A 21925-nucleotide genomic window follows, 5' to 3' on the forward strand; every position below is an offset into this window, starting at 1 on the left:
TAATTATAGCCACGTTATATTCACTTGCAGCCTGCAGCAGGATGTGTCATCTGCAATAACGTCAGTCACATTAACAAACAGAGAAACAGGCTTGTTGTGGGTCCTCTGGGGCCCCCGTAGGCCTTGAGCCCTGTGACAGATGCCCATTGCCCATTAGATGTTTTGAGCGCTTTTGATCTTGCGATATTTCTTTACCTCCAGACTTCTTTACTTATTTTGTTTGGACTAATTGTATCTCGTATTGAATACGACCCATCCCCCACGACCATGTCCCTCATCACTGGTATGAACCGCACCTGTGTTTGCTTGCAGCCGTGTTGTCAGTTTACATAATTGAGAGTATTTGCATTGACAAATAAATGTCCTCTGGGTAATCTAATATTGCTGTGCCTCCATCTAACTCCTCCTCATCTCCTCTCCCCTTATAGCCTCAGACGCCTCATCATCTTCCTCCTCCTCCTCCTCTAATCTCGGAGGTTTCGTGGACTTCATTTTCACACAAGAGCCTCAGGACACCGTGACGGTGCGAGGGGCCGTGCTGCAGCTCGACTGCCAGGCGCAGTCCGATGCAGTGGCAGGACCTCCAACCATCACATGGCGTAAGGACGGCGTGCTGCTGAGCACGGTGGTGGACGAGCGGCGGCAGCAGCTGGCTAACGGCTCGCTGCTGGTGCAGAACGTTGTGCACTCGCGGCACCACCGACCTGATGAGGGCGAATACCAGTGTCTTGCCACAATAGACGGACTAGGAAGCATTGTTAGCCGGAGCGCTAAGGTCACTGTGGCTGGTGAGTGACAGCTCTATAACACACAAATTGTTTTGTACATACAGTACATACATACAAGGAATAACTGATTTATGGTTATAACAGATCTTACCACAACTTTTGAACTACTTCATTTAATTAAACTGTCAAAATGACCCTCATTTAAAAGTTGCACTTAAAACAATAATAAACACCTTGCAAATTTCACATCAGCAGTGGTGTCCCACAGGGCTCAATTATAGGTCCTCTTTTTTCTGGAAATTGTGTTTGCGCAAAAATATGATTTGTACCACAAAATGTTTTACTCAAGGTCCACTTACTACAATTTTTCCCAGGTGACAATCTCCATTTCTGAAATATGAAGCTAATACAGAAGTTCCGTAAACCTTCGTTTTGTTTGCAAAAAGAAGTCAGATTCTAGACTAAATCTATAAGAAACTGATCCTACTTCTCACTTGATGTATTATCTCTGTGAACATTTCATCTCACAACTAACACTTTCAGTTTGTGTTTTTTGTTCATGAAAGTTAATTCAAACAGTTTGGTCGCCCAAAATGTCAAGTTCTCAAAACTGCAGTCCAGAAGACAATAGGTGTCATTATGGTGACTTGGCCCACTTCTTACAGTCTGGGGATTTCCCGAACATGGTCTCCGAATAATCGGAGAAGAGAGGTGGAATTAAATGGAGAGAAAGAAAGGGAAGGAGATTCCCTCCTTCAGATTAATGTTTCCATGACACCTTGACCTGTCCTTGGCATCCACATACCCACCCACCCACGCACACACACACACACACACACACTTGATATTCCTCAGCTCCCTCCCTCCATTAATTTTACTGTGCATATTTATTTAATAGAACTGAAGTAATTCACCTGTAATGTAATTTAGTAAGTGGAGTGTGGCTTAAGATCAATACCATTTATGGAAGACATTAATGGACAGAATGGCACAGAGGATTAAGTGCATCGCCATCGCGAACGGTGTGCACTGTCTACACTGTCATATAGTATATTATCCTATATGCCCAAATGTGAGGGATTTCAAATCAAAATTCAATTAATAAGAAGGAAATGTCTATGGCGTGAAAGGAAATATGAGACCAATCAAAGGTTGGATGATCTACATCATCAGTTAGCCACAGATTGTGTTTGTGTTCACATCATTGAATGCCCAATAATTTGTCTTTGTGACTGGCTGTACTATCAACAGACATCAATAACATTACATTTGATTACTTTCTGCTATGTATTAATTTCCACTTGTTTGGTAATGGAAATTACTAATTAAGGGAGCAATATATGACATTCAGAGCATTACAGTAATATTACAACAAACAACTATTGTCTATGTACAGATGAAGTGAAAAAATGTCTACCTGAGCAGGACACACTTTGCCTCTGTGTGTGTTGTTATCTGAGCTCCGTTGACACAGTTGGCTTGTGGTGCATATTAGTGCACGTTAATGTGTCCAGCTGGCTAGCTCACGTCTCCCGCTGTGACTACTCTCATGTGACGGTGACAGTGACAGTTGAGTTCTGGGTTCTTTTGGTTGATACCTTAAAAATATCAAGTACAGTCACCAAATTACTTTAGCTACATAAATAAATGGTTCACCCTAAAACAATCATGATCAATTTAAGTGTACAATGTATTTAGATTTTCACCACTTTATGTTGTCATCAGACAGCTGCTGCTACCACACTCCCAATGCAGTTAGCTACTAAAATAACACTTAGCAGTAAAGTTTACCCTAATTATGGAAGCTAACTTTGTTCACAGCTTCTTATAAGACTTTGATTCAAACCTGAGCTGGATCATATTTGTTAAAACATTTTTGCACATGCAAATTATTCACCCACGTCGCAGTATTACATTAAAATATGAATCAGTTCTGCCTGCATGTCATTCATTCACTCTCTCTCAATCACACACACACACACACACTTGATATTACAAGGCGAAATGCTAATGAACAGCAGAAGCTTAGAGATTCAATTAGCAGCGTGACTGTATGTGTGTGTGTGTTCAGATACGACTGTAAACTGTGAATTAATTAGAAACACTGAACCCTCAGATTGATGAAGAGGGATAGCGAGAGAGTGAGCGAGCATGAAAGACTGAGGAGAGAAGGAACAGGGATGGAAAAGAGAGAAAAGCAGAGCTGTGTGAGCGAGAGACTATTGAATAATGATGAAGAAATAAGGCACGGACTGAACACTGAGTACAAAGCAATACGATGATAAGATATGGACAATAAAGTAGAGGAACATAGAGAGAGAGAGAGAGAGAGAGAGAGAGAGAGAGAGAGAGAGAGAGAGAGAGAGAGCAGTAGAATGGAGAGATAGATTTTAGAGACAAAATTGTATTTATCTTTAATTCAGTACATTTACATCTGTTTCTTCCATCAATCACATGACAAAAAAACAACAAATAATTCCAAAGCAGTGTCCTTTTTTCTTAATGAACATTTGAAAAATAATATAAGTTGACCAAAGTATTCAGACTAATTAAACACTGTTACCAAGAGACTATTTATGCTCTACAAATAGGTAGTAGTTCAGTGTCTTACTCAATGACACTTCCTCATGTCACCACCAGGGGATGGGGATCGAACTGACCAAGGGATTTACTATCAACTAAGCTAACTAACGGTTAAGCCACAAAGGTAGTTGAATTGAAAATAACCATAAATGAGTAATAACTGTATCATCATAGACTGTATGTAAGGAGTGGTTTGTGGACTACAGTTCTAAACCCTCGAGTTGGACATTTTGGCAGTCGCCATCTTGGATTTTTGCATCCAGTGAAGAGCGATGGATTCTGGTGAAGCTGGTAACAAAGTTAGCTTCTTAATTCAAGGTCAAATTTACAGCTAAGTGTTAAAGTCGTCTTAGTAACTAACTGCTTCGGTAGCGTGGCAGCGACCTGTCAATCACAAGGTAGCCCCGCCCTAAAGCAGCCCCTGTTTTCCGGTCTATTTGACTTCAAATAGACCATAATTTACTAAATGAACATCATACTCATTCTGATGTTCTTTTTGCCATTTTTCCAGAAAACTGCCTGCTCTGTGGAACCGCTCGAGTTACAATATTCAGAAAGTTTTCCAGAATTTATCCTCAATAATGGAATAATAAACTGCCTCCACCAACTTTAATTGGTGGCACAAGCAACATTTAGCATTTCAGTAATGTTACAATCTGCTGTTAGCAATGTTAGCTAAAGTTACTGGTTCTTGTAGGAATACACATATCACAAACATACATTAATCCAACTGATCCTGAATACTAAAAACGAGGCAAGGAGCAACAACGAAACCAAAAAGATGCTTTATGTTCATATTCTCGAGCTAAGATGTTTTAACCTCTTATTTCCCAACCACTCCAAACACCTTTAAAATCCTAGCTGAAGTTTAAAGCGTCCATCCAGTTCCTTCATGCAATCATCCGTCGCCCCACAGAGGATTCAGGAAAATCCCAATTAACGGTGCTGAGTAGCAGCAGGGTTTGACCCACACAAGCAGATAATAATCGTTCCCTGGGCGACGATTTGGAGAAGAGCATCCACAAATCCCTCTGCTGCCCTTGCATGTTTGCTGTGATTTGCATGTTATTATCCATCCGAGTTATTAGTTTTGTTTATCTGAAGAAGATAAAAACATCAGGGAGAAGACAGCCACTGTCCTCATGGAATCTAAGGAATAAAAGAGGTTTTCTTTGGAAGTTGCTGGTTTCAATCTTAAAACTTGAGTTCAGGGTCAAACTTTCTTCTTTCAACACTTTCTTCTTGATGCTTCTTTCATTCATCCTCTTGACTTTTTCACCTTTCCCAATGGTTTGACCCATTTCTCTTCCTCCCTGACTTCCTTCATCTTGTTTCCAGGGAGAACTCTCTTCTCCACTTTGGCTGTTTCAACACAGTCAGGCAACATGTTGTCAGATCAGTGAAAAAGAAACATGATCCTCCTCTGATTCATAAATTAACAAAACATGTTATATCTACATCAGCCAGTTGGCATACATACGTTTGGTTCAACACAAAAAATATGGAGGAGTTGTATGATGAGGAGGATCTGCTGTAGCTAGAATAGATACAGTTGTTGTTGTTGTTGTTGCTCTGAAGACAGCAATAGATAGCTTTTCAATCATGGGTTTTCACTGGGGTACATTGTGAACATTGTCAGAGGCATTGTGTTGTCGCAAACAGTTCTTCATGTATTTGTAGTGCATGAGTATTATGATGAATATCCCCTGAATGGTATGACTGGACTCTGGTCCCTGGTAGTTTTCTAGATTTGGTTTTCCACCCAATGACCTTCATCGGCAACCAAACAGAAGAAAGTCTGGACTGCGTCGATTGAATGTCAATATACATTGAATGTGATATAGTCATATTCCCCCATGTGCACTTTAGGTGCTTTGAGACTTTATCTGGCTGTACTGGCATGAGAACATGATGGATGGATTCGTAGTTTCATCCAGAGAAAGTGGTTCGGCCCAGCTCACATTGAAGATACAAAAAAACTAAAAGGACAGAAACTGATAGGATGACTAAATTCAAAGCCATTATAACCACTCATTGTTTATTTGAACTTGAGCATCTTTTTATGTTTGCCTGCAATTGCAATTTCTGTTATTTATGTAGAAATGTAGAAAATAATATTACTTTTGTCCTGCTGTCTGGTAATAAATTCAGTCCTTACAATATTATACAATTAGGTTTGGATAAATAAGCCTATCAGTTATGGCTGCAGCTTGATCTCTTACATAGTCAAATAGAATCTATTGGGATACAACTTTGTGGCTCCCCTAGATTACCCTTTATACTTTTCAAATATGATTTTATATTATATAATATGAATCATATCATTTTAATTCTGTGTATAATATTCAATAATTTATTACATATTATATATATTATATTTAGATTTTCAAATATAAAATGATATGTAGGGGTTGTGGATTGGCTGAATACTTGGATGTGGTTATTATTTAGGCCTACTGAGATATGTGCATTAAAATTGCCCAGTATGCTTATCAACATTTTAAATCAACTAAGCCTTTTATGGTCTGGACCGGTCCTCGCAGGGTGACAAACAAAACAAAACAAAAACTGTGCATTTCTATTGTGTTTTCAATTACATTTACAATCAGGGCATTTAGAAAATGCTTTTATCCATAGTGACTTCTATTTTGAAAGCTGGAACAAAAACTATTCTCTGGGCAGATCATTGCCAACATCATTGACAGGAACTGTTTAACCAACGTCAGCTTGTTCCCGGATCCAACATGGAGCCAGCTCTCTGTAAAGATGGCCTAACCCTTTCATCCATCTTAATGCCCTGCAACCAGACTTCCAGGAGCATGCTGGGTAATGGCCTTCAGTCCTAGCTAGGTTAGCTTAGCTGTCCTCTCTCTCTCCTCCCGGGGCGGCCCACTTCACCTTCAATGGCAGGTCTGGCTGGTGGTCGGCCGTGGTTAATCCACCCTCCGTTTCCGTTTCTGTCATGTGACATTTAGTGTGTGTGAGTGTGTGTTTGTGTGTGTGTGCGATGTACGAATCTGCAGCAGTAAAAACATGGTTTGGTACTGATACAACTGTTCTCTCAATAAGCGAGTGGAATGGATTGGATATAATGACTCAGCGCTCTGAGAATAGCACTGATTGAGTAGACTGATTTCAACCTGGTAAAAGTGGGGGAAGCTCTAAAGTAATCATTTAAAAGGCCAAATGACTCAAATCACTATTTCTGCTCTGACCAATCAATGGTCAATCATGCTCGACTGGATCGATGGAGGACCTAGAAACATAGCAGGTACTTATTACAACCAAAAAATGTTTTCAAGCAAGTTGACTTAAGTCGGGTTATGTCAGTGGACATGTTGGGTGTAATTATCACATAAAAACCTGCTCAGCAACATTATGAGGACGCACAGATACCCACAATATACACCAAGCTAGTACGTTAGTTAGTAAGGGTTGATATTGACCTTAAAACTATTGCTTCAGGGTTTCAGAATCTCACCTGTGGCAGTTATAGTTGAGGGTTTAGTCAATACAGTCCTCACAAGTAAAAAAGATCAGAGTGTGTGTGTGTGTGTGTGTGTGTGTGTGTGTGTGTGTGTGTGTGTGTGTGTGTGTGTGTGTGTGTGTGTGTGTGTGTGTGTGCAGCTGCAGGCAGCAGTGAGATCCACACAGGAACCGACAGCAGCAGAACTTACATAAGACACACGATCCAAATCCACATCAGCGTTTCCGTCGCCTCCGATCTGTGTGATGTCACAGCGGCGAGGTCGCACGAACCTGCGACTCAGCGGCGGTCCCTCCCCACGAAGAGTCAACCAGGAGTTCTTCTAATGTTACAGAACAGGAAGTTAGCGTCTGTGTCAGGGATGAAGTTTGCGTTACTCCTCGTGCATTGAGGTGAAACAGAAGGAAACTGATTCAAACCGGCATCCAAAACAAAATTAAACAACAAAAATATATTTTTCGGTCTCTTCCCAGAGGAAAAGTCCTCATGAGGATTCCTCTACAGACTCGATGCTCTCTCGGGATTCACAAAATTATTCAGAACTTTTTTTAACCCAAAGCAAAGTGCAGTGTTCTTTCTCCAAAAATATAATTTTAAATGTGTTTGAAGACACAGAAATTGCTTACAAGAGAGAATTATTCCCAATAGACTAGCCTCCTTTAACTGAACTTCAGCTCAGCTTCAAACTTCATTTTCTGAGTTACTGTGGAGAAACTACAAACGAAAAACTGCTGGTTGTTGTATATATATATGATGTGGTTCATTGAACGCATTGTGCATCAATTATTCATCATTATTTCAAGCCAGTTTCTGCCAAAGATGGTTTATTGGAGAGAGAATGTGTGTCGTGTTCAGCAGCACATTGAATAAACAGTTGACAGTTAACTTTAACAAACAATGAAAATAAATCATTTGGTAAACTTATTCATAAACCTACCTGACAGATTCTGCAAGGGGAAGTGACGCCCCCATCCATAGCCTCTTCTCAAGAGCAAGAGCACCGCACTGTGTGGAATAACAAAATGAGTCCAAATTATATTTAAGTCAATATAAACTACAAATGTACCTTTTCTCAAGAACAATGTCAGATACAAGAATGAGAAAATTGCCTAAAAGAATATTAGGTTTAGCAACAAAATAATTTTAGGTTTAGCAACAAAGATAATATTTAGCAACTACAAGAACATTAATTTCAGCAACAACAAGAATATTCGGTTCAGCAACTAAAACAACATTAGGTTTAGCAACTAAAACAACATTAGCTTTAGCGACTAAAAGAATATTAGTTTTTATCAACTAAAATAATATTAAGTTTAGCAACTAAAAGAATATTAGATTTAGCAACTAACTGATCATTAGATTTAGCAACTAAAAGAACATTAGATTCAGCAAATAACTGATCATTAGATTTAGCAACTAAAAGAACATTAGATTCAGCAAATAACTGATCATTAGATTTAGCAACTAAAAGAATATTAAGTTCATCAACAAAAAGAACATTAGGTTTAGTAACAAAAATAATATTAGGTTTATCAACTAAAAGAAGATTAGGTTTAGCAACTAAAATAATATTAAGTTTAGCAACTAAAAGAATATTAGATTTAGCAAATAACTGATCATTAGATTTAGCAACTAAAATAATATTAAGTTCCTCAACTAAAATAATCAACAAGCCCTCCAACTCATACGACCACAGTTGTCGTTGGTCCATGCACTCGAATACGACCTCTGGGAGCGTATTGCGGAGATTCTTCCGCAACGATAGTAGTGGTTAAGGTTAGGGTTAGGTCGACGTGTGGAGGCGGTCTCTGCCGATGATGCACGCGCGGGGGGGGGGGGGGGGGGGGGTTAGGTTTAGGTCGACGTGTGGGGGGGGTCTCTGCCGATGATTGACGGGGGGCGCGCGGGGGGGGGGGGGGGTTAGGGGGGGATGGGGAGAGGGTGGGGAGAGGGTGGGGGGAAGATGTCGTGGAATCGGGGTAGGTTTAGGTCGACGTGTGGGGGGGGCGATCGTCTGAGACACCGGAGTGTCGATATTTACTTGACCGCTAGAGGGCGCGCTATTTTGAAACGTAACATATGGTCGTAATTCGGTGCTTGACACACGACCTATGTGGTCGTTTTCTCGAGGAGGACAGTCTGAAAATAATATTAGGTTTATCAACTAAAAGAACATTAGGTTTAGCAACAAAAATAATATTAGGTTTATCAACGAAAAGAACATTAGGTTTAGTAACAAAAATAATATTAGGTTTATCAACTAAAAGATTAGGTTTAGCAACTAAAAGAACATTAGGTTTAGCAACAAAATGAAGGTTAGGTTTAGCAACAAAAAGAATATTAGGTTTAGCAACTAAAAGAACAGTAGGTTTAGCAACAAAATGAAGGTTAGGTTTCGGCAACAAAGTGGACATTAGGTTAATCGTCATGAGCTGTCCATCCACCATGAGCACTCTTGGGCTATATTAATACTCGTCATGTGGATAGGTTTAATTTTAACATTGGCATTGTTTTCATGCTGAACGACACAAAACACACAGACCATTAGTGTTACTCAAAACTAAGAGACTGCTCTTCTAATGGTATTCCCATCAAAAGGTTGCACATCAGATTGTCTGAGACATACTAGTCAGTATGTTCGTATAACTGACTTACGTTTTGTCTCACGACGTCTCAACGTATAACTTAACTTAATAATGATCCCAGTCAATGTTGATAAATGATCAAATAGACTCACACTATCTCATTACTTTGTGACTGTATGTGCAACCACATTGGTTGCCCTTTAATTAAATGAATATAGTGATCTGATGATAATCGACATGCTGGGACTATTTTGTGTTATTTAATGTGGTGAGTTCCAGGAGTCTTCCTGTCTGTGCTGCACAGAGGGTCTTTTTTTGTCCTGAATGTAATCCCCCCAGTGTTGATGGAGCAGCTACCACCCAGAAAAGAAACCCATCTCCCGTCTCAATCTTATCAGCGGACATGTGGTGCTCTCGGTGCTGTCGCATGGTTCACCAGGCAAGAATGACGGAACATTTACCAGATTTAACGCCGTGGAAATATGCACATTTAATCAATTTGAACCACTTTAAAGTCGACTGTGAAATTTCATAACAGCATTGACAAAGAGACGAAAAAAAAAAAAAATACGCTTCTCTTCATTGAATACTTCCTGCAGAGCATCGTTAATCTGGCCCCGGGGCCGGGAGCCATTTTGAAAATGAAAAAATCTAACTTCAGATGATAGGATCCATCGGGGCTGTGCAGTGTGAGGCGGTGTCAGCGTGTGTTTACATGGCTGCAGGCTGCTTGTTGTTGAAGTGGATGCGATCAGACAGGGAACGGCGTGTGTCCTGAACACAGCGGGCTGGACACCGCCTGTCCACACCGAACCTGTCTCTCTATTTTCTGTCTGACTTTCATGTGTCCTCCTGCTGTTCAAAGTCTAACTCTGTCTCCCTCACATCCACGCCCGCTGTGCCACACTTCTCTTCCTGTTTCATTTCTCTCTATTTAATTCCCCTCTTGATGTCGACCTGAAAAACATTTACAGCTAGTTTTCTTCTTCTTCTTGTTCTTCTAACAGCAGTACTATATGTACTATGTAGAAGTACAAGCAGCCTGTAAACAGTAGTCGTCGTCTCTTCACTTCAGTCCAGCAGAGTCCACCTCAGCTGAGTTCAGCTACAGTCACATGTCATAGAGTTCAGTGTGGTACAGTTCTGCATGGACCATTAATGACCCCCCCTCTCTGGACCCTCTCCAGGTCCGCTGAAGGTGGTCGTCCCCACCGAGTCCGTGTCCTCGTACCTCGGCGACACCGCCCTGCTGCGCTGTGAGGTCTCGGGCGACCCGACGCCCGTCATCCGCTGGCAGAAGAACCGGGAGGACCTGCCGCTGACCTTTGACCCCGACTCCCGCCTGGCCGCACTACCATCCGGCTCGCTGCAGGTCAGCCGCGTCCAGCCGCCCGACTCGGCCACGTACCGCTGTCTGGCCGACAACCCCGGCAGCACCCGGACGGGGCCCGACGCCGAGCTCCGAGTCCTCCCAGGTAACTAAGCAACAGGGATGCACTGCCGACACACTGATCCAGTGGTATGGTGCTTCAACTCCACCACTGACGTTGGGTCCCATGTATGTTCAGTTGAATGATTATTATTTATTAATAAGCCTTAAAGAGGTACTCAGCCTAAACATGGTTTCTATCATGTCTCCACGCCGGTGACAAACTTTAACCTGACTCAATGGGGGAGGAGCAAATTCAAAATGATCTGCATTCAGGGAGAGTTTTGGCTTCCTGTAACAGTGGAGATAGCGTGTTATAAACTTGGACAAATATTGTCCATGTTCGATATCTGATTTGTGTCATCAAACCTCCAAAAGGTGATTTAGATTTCCAGTCTTGTTATTGTGAAGAACCGCACCAGCAGTTTCATTTAACCGGGAGTTTGAGTTTTCTTCCCGGATCTTTTTGTCAGGTAGTCATTTTTGCTCATTTCCTCCCAGCGCTCATTTTAGAAGGAGATGTGGTTTAAATAATGTGTCTGTGAGGAAACAGCTTCTCATCAGTCTGCAGGGAGGTTGTCAGCCGCCGCCGCTTCATACGTTCCACACCGTCCAATTATACCAGTCCACACATCGTCCACTTCATCACTCAGATTACGGCTCAGTTTAGCTCTCTCTTCCTAGTTAAACACCACTTTGACTGGAGCTCATGAAGTGTTCCTGTGCTGGATCCCAGCGGGGGTCCTCTGGAGCCGGAGCACTGACCTTCAGCAGGATAATCACGTGTACTTTGCATTTCAAACTCCACCAGGTCCACTCCCATTTTTCATCACAGCTGCCCCAAATCCACCTTCACACACAGCGGAAAATACAAACGTGTTTTCAGCTGTTAATCCTGGCCGGCATCCCGAAGGCAGCATTTAGGAGGAAAACTCCGAGGGGGAGTCACTGATTACCTCAACACTCACCTGGCTATCACATACTGCAGTATGCAGAATATTCAGCATATATATAAATATATATATATATATATATATATATATATATATATAGAGAGAGAGAGAGAGAGAGAGAGAGAGATGTATATAAAAACATTTCAAATAAATTCATAAAAGTGAACTAGTTATTTACTGAACACAAAAATAGAACCAGAATACATTTTATAATAAATCACAAAATAGAATAGCTAATTAACATACATGCATCAGTGAGTTTATTAAAAAAATGGAATTCAAATCAGTTATTTTAAAAAATTTAACAAATCTGAAAAAAATAAATACACACAAAACATACACAAACATTATGAACATGTGTATTACATTATAGCAGTAAAACAATAAGTATGCAAATACATTTGTTAAATAAATAAAGCATTTGATTGTACATTAAATAAAAACTGAAATAAAATGCAGTCTGTATTGTATATAAAACATAATAAACCCACCCCCGGTCTTTGTGCTCAGTGAGGCTGAACATGTCATGGATCTGCCTCTAAAACCCTGTTTGACTCTGAGGAGAACAGAGAACAAACATGTCAAACAATGTGTCTTAAACGTTCATTCACTTTGATCTGCATGAAGTTTTAATGGATCCGATGGATTAACTTTGAATGATTCAGACTCCATAGATAATAAGATTTTATTCAATGTTCTTTCTAGAGTGGTTTTTTTTTATCAGATGGAAGCATCTGAGGGGCTCAGGGGGTAAAGGTGAGGGATTATGAAATGTGCCGTTCCCAGATATTACATGTCCTACTTTGTGCTCTGCTGCTGGTGTTGTGAGTCGGGATCAACCCGTCACTCTGGCGAGGAAAGGGATGAGGCGTGGCGCTCCGGTGTACAGCAGGTGTTAACGTCAGCTGGCAGCTGGACAAAGATGCAACCTGTGGCTGTTTACTGAGGAGTTGTGATTGGTTCGTTCCTGTGGACGTAACCACTTGCATGTGTGTACTAAATGCAAAGCTTGAGACAGCAGCGAGTTAGCTTAGCTTAGCATAAAGACTGACTCAGGGGAAACCTGGTATCCACCTACTGGCCCCTCTAAAGCTCAATAATGAACAGGTTATATTTTTGTGTGTAAAAACAACAGGGTGCTCCATAAAAGGATCTCACCACGAGTCTTAAAACTAAGTCCGTCCCCTTCTGGTTCCCCATGGGAACTTATTTTGGAAGAAAGTATGTATATGGCGGCGAGAGAGATCCTGTTTTGATTGAACCATCAATTATACATATGATGTTTGGCAATTTAATCAGCAAGAAAGATGTCTTTTGTTGTATAACAATACAATAATACAAACTTAGAAAGATAGCTCGATGAAAGAGCTTGGAATCCCAGGCCGATAGCGATCATTGTTGGCGTTGAAACCTGGAGATAAGCCCCGCCTCCTCTCTGGTTCTTCTAGTAAAGTCAAAAATGTGCTCTCGTTTAGTGTGAACACACTGTAAGTATAAGCCATGTAGTTCAGAAGGTCAAAAACATGTATACATAAATAAAAATAGTAATACAAATACACATTTTGGACTGATTAGAATGTAATCAATGTCTGTGTTAAAACTTGATGAATGATCCAGTGATGTTGTTGAAAGGGACGCTTCACCTCGTCACACTTCAGAGGTAGGCTACACAGTGTGTGTGTGTGTGTGTCGGCTCCTCCTCCTCCTCATTGTGATGCGAGTGCTGTCGTTGTGTCATCCTGATTTGCTGACATCCTCCTTTGGCGGCGTGTCCGTGAAAACATTAAAGGAGTCACGCCGCCGTTCAGTGATTATCCCTTTGATCCGTCGTTGGCGCTCTCCTCTGTGACCAACGGAGACCTGATCTGCTGCGTGGACACTTCTCCTGCTCCTTCGTCTTCACTAAAAATATGAGATTAAGTATGTGAAGAAGAATAAAATATAATGTAACTCATAGATTTAAAATAATGCAAATTATATAAAATATTCAATTTCATCAATAAATATTTGAATTTAAATAACTGAAAACTAAAATGAACAATACAATGCTCATTTTATAAATTCACAATTATGATTTATAGCATTGACAAATGTCACATACATTTAGAGAGATATGCAGTCTAACCATTAAAATAATGAAAAAATTAATTATTTCAACTATATTTATTTCAAAATCATAAATCAATGCTTTTATTTTGTTAAATGACTTTCAGCTCAATCAAATTAATTTCAGAAAATTTATTAAAGAAATTAGGTGAAATGCTCATTTAGGGTTTAGGATGAATACAGGGTTTCAGGTTGAAGGTCTGTGTGTGTGTGTGTGTGTGTGTGTGTGTGTGTGTGTGTGTGTGTGTGTGTGTGTGTGTGTGTCAGTGCCATCGGCATGTTGATGTAACTTCCTGTTTCCTGAAGGAAATCGTCTCGTCGTTCTTTGAGAACCCAGCAGCCCTCGGGCCAACCTAAGGGCGAACACAACCTGACCCACTACAGGAGAGAGAGAGAGTGTGTGTGTGTGTGTGTGTGTGTGTGCGTGTGTGTGTGTGTGTTTCATCAGACCTCATTTTTTCCCAGATGAGATCTGATAGAAAATCTGGCTCTGAAAACATGAAAGCTTTGACCTTTGTTAACTTCTAAAGAAGTAAATTCTGAGATAGTGTGGGGATTCAAACATCCACCGGAGTGCTTCCACATCCAGCTTCAACTCCCAGTTTAGCTGATTCCTTATCCATGTATTCACATACGTTTAAAAACCCTTGTGAGGCTTCGGCACCAGGCCCGTTCTTGTGATTTCATTGTTTTGCACAAACTGGGACTTGTTGTTTTCCTCTCTCAAACGCTGCTGAGGGTCTGGACATCTGCGTTAGTTGTGTAGCTCCGGGAGGCCTGCCAAGAGAAACTAGCAGCTGCTTTAATGTTGCCAGCTAGCAGCAAAAGAAGGAAGTATTGTGAAGTTGTTTCGGAGCGGCAAAGTCCAGGGAGGGAGGTCAGGCTGGATGGTTGAGTCAACAAAATATTGGATTTAAACGTGGAAAAACCTCTGTTGATTTCCTCTTTCCCACTGACGGGCAACATTGGTTTCTTTGAACTGTGAGCACGATCACCCCATAACCATGAAGCAGTTATTATTACAGCCATGACTACGACTCCCTCTCACCTCAACCAAGTCGTTATCCTCACCCAAACCATGACGGCTTCCAACTCTAACAAAGTTATTTTCGTGACTAAAACAATCTTCTTCTTTTTTGGATTGCTGACTTCATTGGTCAAAACAAAAAGTCACACTGTTAAAACTCTTCACACAATCAGTGAAACAGAAGTCTATCGCTTTTTATTGATTTCACACAAAAACATTCAATGACCACTTTTTCCTAAATCTATGAACTATTTTTCTCCTTCTTACTCCACCACCTGCAAAACACTTTATATTTCTAGCACATTTTTCAAATGCTAACATGATGTCCAATTTTACCCAGTTCACAAGTTCATACACTCCACACGATAGACAAGAAGCGATGACATGTGCATCTCTTGCTGTGAACATGTTGGACCTCACTAAAGCTCCTGCTTCGTCATGTTGTGTATCTCACGGACCGTGTTTCTCTGTCTGTCTCTCTCTCAGAGCCGGGGGTGAGCAGGAACCTCCAGTTCCTCCAGCGTCCCTCCAGAGGAACGGCTCTGCTGGGCACCGACGCCGTGCTGGAATGTTCGGCTTCTGGATACCCGACGCCCAGCATCCAGTGGAGGAGAGGAGAGGAACTCATCCAGAGCTGGTTTGTTCATGTTGCACGTTAACCTGTTTAAACCTGATGACCAACCGTATCTACTCAGGTTACTTTTTAGCCTGTAGAGCCCATCATATCTGCTGGCATGGCCCAGTAATGAATATAAGTTCAGTCTGTATTGTATATTTCGTGTTGTCACTCACTGGCATGAAAAAAAACAGAACCAGCAGTGCATGTATCAGATAACCAGTGCAGTGTGTCACCATTATAAAGCCACTCTAGCTGTGTATCGCATTAGAAAACCTCACGTGATGGAATTACATGTTTCATCATAGGTGGGTCGGATGACCACGTTGTCTCGTTTTGTTTCCGGTTCGCCCCTCTCAGATTACAGCTGTGCGTATCCTATCATGCCATATCTGACCAAATTACGCTGAAAAGTCCAGTTTACACACATTTGAGATCAGTTGATGGAAACAATCCTAATTTACATTTCTGTTTTTGTGACGTTTCAAAAGTTGGCTGCCATGCCATTTGACTGGGAGCATCAACATGCTTGAGCAGTGATGTACCAGGCCGCTGTTGTGAGGAGGGAGCTGATCTGGTAGCATCCAAAATTAGTTAGATTGTGAATACAAGCGGCTGAAAAAAGTGTGTAGGGTGGCTGGCCTCAGGCTTAGAGAGATATGGGGCGGCTATGGCTCAGAGGTAGATCGTCTCGTCCTCCAATCAGAAGATCAGCGCTTCTGGCTCCCCCAGTCTACATGCTGAAGAGTCCTTGGGCAAGATACTGCACCCCAAATGGCCCCCGAAGGCTGTGCCGTCAGCATGTGAATGTGTAGCTCCAGATGTGCCGTCAGAGTTTGAATGTGTGGGAACGGTTTAAACAGACTCAACGTATTGTCTAGAAAGGCTAGAAAGGTGCTAAATAAATGCAGATCCATTTACCAGATAGGGTGAGGAACTCAACTCAGATCACTGATGCTGCTCCTTCTTATCGAGGGAGCCAATTGAGGTGGTTCAACATCTGATCAGGATGCCTCCTGGACACTTCCCTTTAGAGGCACGCCCAGCGGAGAACAGACCTCAAGGTAGACCCAGGATACGCTAGAGGGATTATGTTTCTCATGTAGTCTGGGAACGCCTCGGGGTCCCACAGAAGCAGACGGAAAGTTTGTTGCTCAGAGGTGCGTCTGGAATGCCCTCCTAAACTTGCTGCACCAGGATCCGGCTATGATAGGCGGAGGAACATGCAAGGATGGATGGATGGATGGATGGATGGATGGAGTCGCCCTGCTTCCACAAATACTCACCACAGCACCAAATGTGATTAATCTGCAGTGGAAAATAGTCCCGAACAAATGCCCTATTTCTTCTTGTTCGATTAACGAAGAACTGCAGGGACCAGCTGCTTTGGGAAATTACTGAGCCTTTTTTCCAAAAACGAATTTACAGTTTATATGCGCGAGCCGTTTTTAGGATTTACATCTCCAATAGTAACCAATGGGCTTAGACAGAGTAGGGACGTCTGAAATCACTGAGGGATGGACAAACACATTGTGGTTTCGGTCTTTTCACTGGATTTGTTGACAATGAGAAATTGGTAGAATTAACCAGATTTATCTTTTGAGGTATGAAAACTAACAAAAAATGTGCTCAAAGAAAAGCAGTTCACTCTTTCTTCCTGTGTAGGAACAAGAAGTACTCTCTGCTGGTGGGAAGCAATCTGATTATCAGGAGCGTCACCGACGACGACTCCGGCAGTTACAGCTGCACCGCCGGCAACAAGAACCACAACATCACTGCCAACACAGAGCTGGTCGTACTCGGTAAGACAAGTCATGTGTGGTTTTGTTTTTTATGCTTTTATTTTGATAGTGACAGTAGAGATAAGACAGGAATGAGCAGAGGGAGACAACAGAGGGGATGACATTCGTCAAAGGTCCTCAACTAGGGGACGTTGTGATTATATGAGTGATGTCATAAGACCCCCCCCTGTTTAACCCAACACCTGTGGTGGAGGTGCAAGAGATCACGATGGAAGATGGCGTATTTATAGAAGATGCATGTTATGAGGACATGGAGTCCTCAGCATTCAGAACGCATAAACGAACTGTACGTTGTGTTCGTTGCGTTCAAAAGATCCTGAACAAACTAACTTTTGTAATGCACCTGAACGCACCTCACATTAAAACACACAGCGTCCACTGTCAATGGGCAAACCAGCGCATTCAAACTTCACATTTTGCCGTCACACTGACATAAATCGATGTTCTTGTCAATGTTTTTCACCAAGTAGGAATTTATTTTGGCCCAAAGCAGCAGATTTGAGTTACTCACGTCTGCAGCGACTGTAATCCGGCAGAAAGCCACTCGGATTGGCTCGGAGAGGAGCCAGGTGCCATTTTTGCTGAAAAATATATTTTTATTGCTTCAATAGAGCCACCAGTTGGCCACAGACAGCAATACGTGTGGTGTCATTGTAATCCCCTGAGCCAGAGGAGTTTAATGAAATCTGTAATAATTCAGCTCTGTGGGCTGCGTTATCCATTTATCTGTCGTATATACCAGCACATCTTCAGTCATAGGAATATTGATCAATGTGCATTATGTTTATTACTATTTCAGTGTTTTGGGAGATTCATGTTTTTTGTAACATGACCTATATGTAAATGATTAGTGTGTTGAAGTAAAACTCCCAGTAAACATGTTCACAGATTAGTGTATTTTCATTGACAGTTACAAAGAGTGGGTAAAGACATTCACTTGTATTGGTTTTATTGCCTCTGAAATGCAGATTTTATACTAGTGAGGATATGAATATTACAGCAGATTCATATTAATTACCTCCATACCTTTTAAATTATACCAGATGCACACAGCATGTAAGAGCTTTTCCTGTTTTATTTGGGCTATATTATTTTAGGCGTTTTTATGTTTTTTTCCCTCACTCACCAAACTCACATATGTCCTCACATGTGGGATAGAAGTAAAATAACACACACACACACACACACCTTCAGTGCTCAGTGTTGTGTGGAAAATAAAGAATGAATGAAGCAGTGGAAGTGTCACTTTTCAAAGCTCCCGAGGGAGGAAATGAAAAAGAGGAAAATTCCTAACTGGAAACAGCCTGACAAAACAATAAAAATAAATAAAATAGAATGAAAGAAAACGGTGTGTATCCCTCCGCTGACAGAAGCTCCTGTCTGCAGACACTCTCAGCCGGAATCACATCTGGAATCAAACGCAGTCATGAAATATAAAATGGGAGCTGTCTGTGTGCTTCAGCAGCTTTTCATGAATAGAATATGTTGGTATTTACTGTCTGACTGCTCCCCAGCTGGGTTCTCACCGAGCCTGCTCACGTCTTCAGGTGTGTTCGCCAGGAAGTCAGCTGGCTCAGCCGGAGACGGTGGTGTCGGTGGTGTTTTCTTTTTCTTTTTTTCTTTTCTTTTTTTGCTGTCTTTCTTTCTTGCATGTTCACTCATTAATGCAATGTGATGATGTGTTGACCTGCGAAGGGACTTAGGGGATTTACATTTTTTCAACTAAAAATGTCAATTGATGTCCATTCTCCCTTTCTAATAAATAAATAAACAGGATGCACGACGAGCTCCACCACTGCTTCCAAAACAATAAATGATCCAGATGTTTCTGTCTGGAAAATGCCACCTCATTTTTCAGAATGTGGCTCTTAAAAATGGATCCAATATTTACTTTCATAAAGGCGGGCTTTAAAACCGTAGTCCACCAACAGATGAGTGACATCATGATGACTACATCAACCTCTTATATACATGCGATGTTGTATATAAATCTGTTATATATTTTTATATTTATATTTATTGGAAGCACCCTTTTCCACATTAACTCTTCATACCGGCTTAAATTAGACCCGGCACACAGCACTCATTCAAAAACGTCACTTTGAAAAGCCGGTTGCTGAGCATTTGGTGACGAGCAATCAGGCGTATAAAAAGCTATTTTTTACATCCCATCATCTCCAGCAGACTTCACAGAGAACAATGAGGATTGGTTTTAACAGGATATTCTCACAGAATCTGTCGTCTCGTCGTTCACTACTGAGGCATTCACTACGCTCCACCTGTCTGTCCTCTGCACCGCTGTGTGTGTGTGTGTGTGTGTGTGTGTGTAATTCAGTAATTCTTTTGAAGCTCTTTCCCTCAGGATCTAACGACTTCCTGCTCACCTTGGTGAATTGATACTCTCCAACAGGAGAGAGAGATGTTGCTCTGCCCCCCGATCCTAAAGCTAAATATGTACTTATATGGCCATGTTTAGCTTCAGCCATGTCCCGCCGTCTCTGTTACTACCTTATATGGTCCAACTTCCTGTAGCTACCTTCTAATGCACACAAAGAGAGACATAACTTCATTGATGCCTCCCCAGACAGATATGAATGTCACTGGCGCTGTTTCCCTTTAAACTTCACTTCATGAAGCATCTGGTTCTAGCTAAATACGAACTAGAATGTGTTGATGGCCAGATACGTCATGACCGTAAAGCATAGAAAGTTGCTGCCAATTTCCTCAACGGGTTTGGATACCAGGTAGTACCGACGTAATCCGGTCAGTGCCCTGATACCCGGGGCCTACTGGTCACAGTCTGGGTTAACCTTCACTCCTCCCATCGAGGCCAACTCGGGCTCAGGACTTGCGGCAAGTCTCCTAAAGGGGGCGTGGCATATGACAGATACAGGAAACAGTCTCTCAGTGAGCTGTCTCCTTTGTGTGTTGCATTGTTTGCCCGAGCCCTCCGCGTGGACGCCCTCGCAAGGGCATCCGATCTCGTTTGTCTTCGTCGTGTCAATTTATTAGTCAATCCAAGGATGGTGGTGACAAAATGATGGATGGAGAAGGATTATTGAGAGACACGATCAGAGCAAATCTGAATGCACCTTTTATATTGATAAATAGACTTGGTTCATATTATGAGTAATATTTGTAGCGTGTGAAGTAGAAAATATCTTTTTTTGGAAGCTCCGTAGAGGTTCGTCCCAGGTTGATATACGGGCTTTATCACCAGGCAACAATGATGTTTGTTTGTATTTTTCTTTACCTTTTAATGAAACAGAAGAGTGGATTTTTTCCCCCGCTAGCCAAGAGTTGAAAATCAAATAGAAGCAGCTGTTGTTTGCTCGACTCGGGAGAAAAAATCTGCAAATGAAGGTTTTGTCGGTCTCCTTCCAGCTGGGCCTCATCGCCGCCCTTTCATGTCTTTGTCTCGGTGTCCCCTCGGAGCTCACATCGCATTCATATTCCTGTTTGCACTCCGCTCCGTCAACAGGAGGCGTCGGTGTCTCCGTACTGTAAGAGCTGTATGCTGACATGTTGAATTAGCGCAACGGAAACATGTTGCTGCTCATGTGATCAGAAGCTCTGTTAGCGCTTCTCAATCTCACTCGATCGTCCTGAAATGTAAGAGATCAATGCACTTATCAATGATTAAATAGAGGCAGACTAAAGACCCTGCATGGAGCTCCACAGTTCCTGTCCAAGCCTGACCCGAGCCCTGAACCAGCAGCAGGTCTGGGCCTGAGCCCGATAGAGACAGCTTCATTTTTCCGAAGAAAAATGTCTCCCCATTAAGAGACGGAGGAGGAACAGCAGCTGGACTTCATCTGCTTAAATGTCCCACCATGTTTGCAGAAGTGATATTCCTGCACACATGCCAATGTTGATGTCTCTGATTATTACATAAACCATAAAAGAATACTCTCATAGACCGAAACAAACATCACTTCAGAGGATGAAATGTTTATGTGGCCACATTTCACGATACATTTCAGGAAATAAAATATAAAACAGACGTATAAAAACGCCCTCCTACTCTCTACACAAGTCGTACGCCAGGAAAGTTGATAAAACCATAAATCTGTATTTACCTGCTACGTCCATAGAACATCCCCGTTAAATCGAAGTGATGTGGTTTAGTCACCAACGAAGCCCCCCTCCCCTTGTCCCTGCAGACTGTGAAGATAGGAGCTTAAGAGAAGAGTGGTCCTGACCCATTCAATGAGCCTGTGCATGCTAATAGCTTGGTTTCAGTCACGTGATTCTGATGACGCGTTACAGAGGGCGCGATTTCCAAATGGCTGTCCGGAAGTAAAAATGGCGACTACGTCTAGGGAGGAAACCATTCCAGAGAGTCCGTATTGTAGGGATTTAGAGCCAGTTTCCACCAAAATCCACTTTTTACGGCGTTATTCTGTGAGCTTTTTACAATTCTCACCTTATGGACGACAACCTTTGGTACTCTAAAAAAATGTTTCCTTTTCACGGGTAGAACCATTGGAGCAGCTGTAAACAACACAAAACATGGTCATCTTAACTTTTTCACACGGCAGTTATATGGGCAGACTTCACTTCCTGCCCTCCATCTGGATTTAGCGCGTTCGCGATGCAGCACTGTGAC

At 41.8% G+C, this 21925-nt stretch overlaps 2 protein-coding genes across 2 annotated transcripts in view; one reads left to right on the plus strand and one right to left on the minus strand.

Annotated features, from left to right (window-relative positions):
- LOC311029323 (uncharacterized protein) overlaps positions 1-21925 on the minus strand; it is a 482663-nt gene that overhangs the window by 106445 nt on the left and 354293 nt on the right. The gene's annotated exons all lie outside the window — the stretch shown is intronic.
- dcc (DCC netrin 1 receptor) overlaps positions 1-21925 on the plus strand; it is a gene marked incomplete at its 5' end in the record, with an annotated part of 283130 nt that overhangs the window by 75028 nt on the left and 186177 nt on the right. The window contains 4 exons of the mRNA XM_084035956.1: positions 429-788; positions 10571-10858; positions 15385-15535; positions 17180-17316. Of these exons, the coding sequence (XP_083892082.1) occupies positions 429-788; positions 10571-10858; positions 15385-15535; positions 17180-17316 (936 nt within the window). The remainder of the gene's footprint in view (positions 1-428; positions 789-10570; positions 10859-15384; positions 15536-17179; positions 17317-21925) is intronic.

Source organism: Eutrigla gurnardus (assembly GCF_963514095.1).
Source record: "Eutrigla gurnardus genome assembly, chromosome: 19".
In the NCBI taxonomy this organism is placed as follows: domain Eukaryota; kingdom Metazoa; phylum Chordata; class Actinopteri; order Perciformes; family Triglidae; genus Eutrigla; species Eutrigla gurnardus.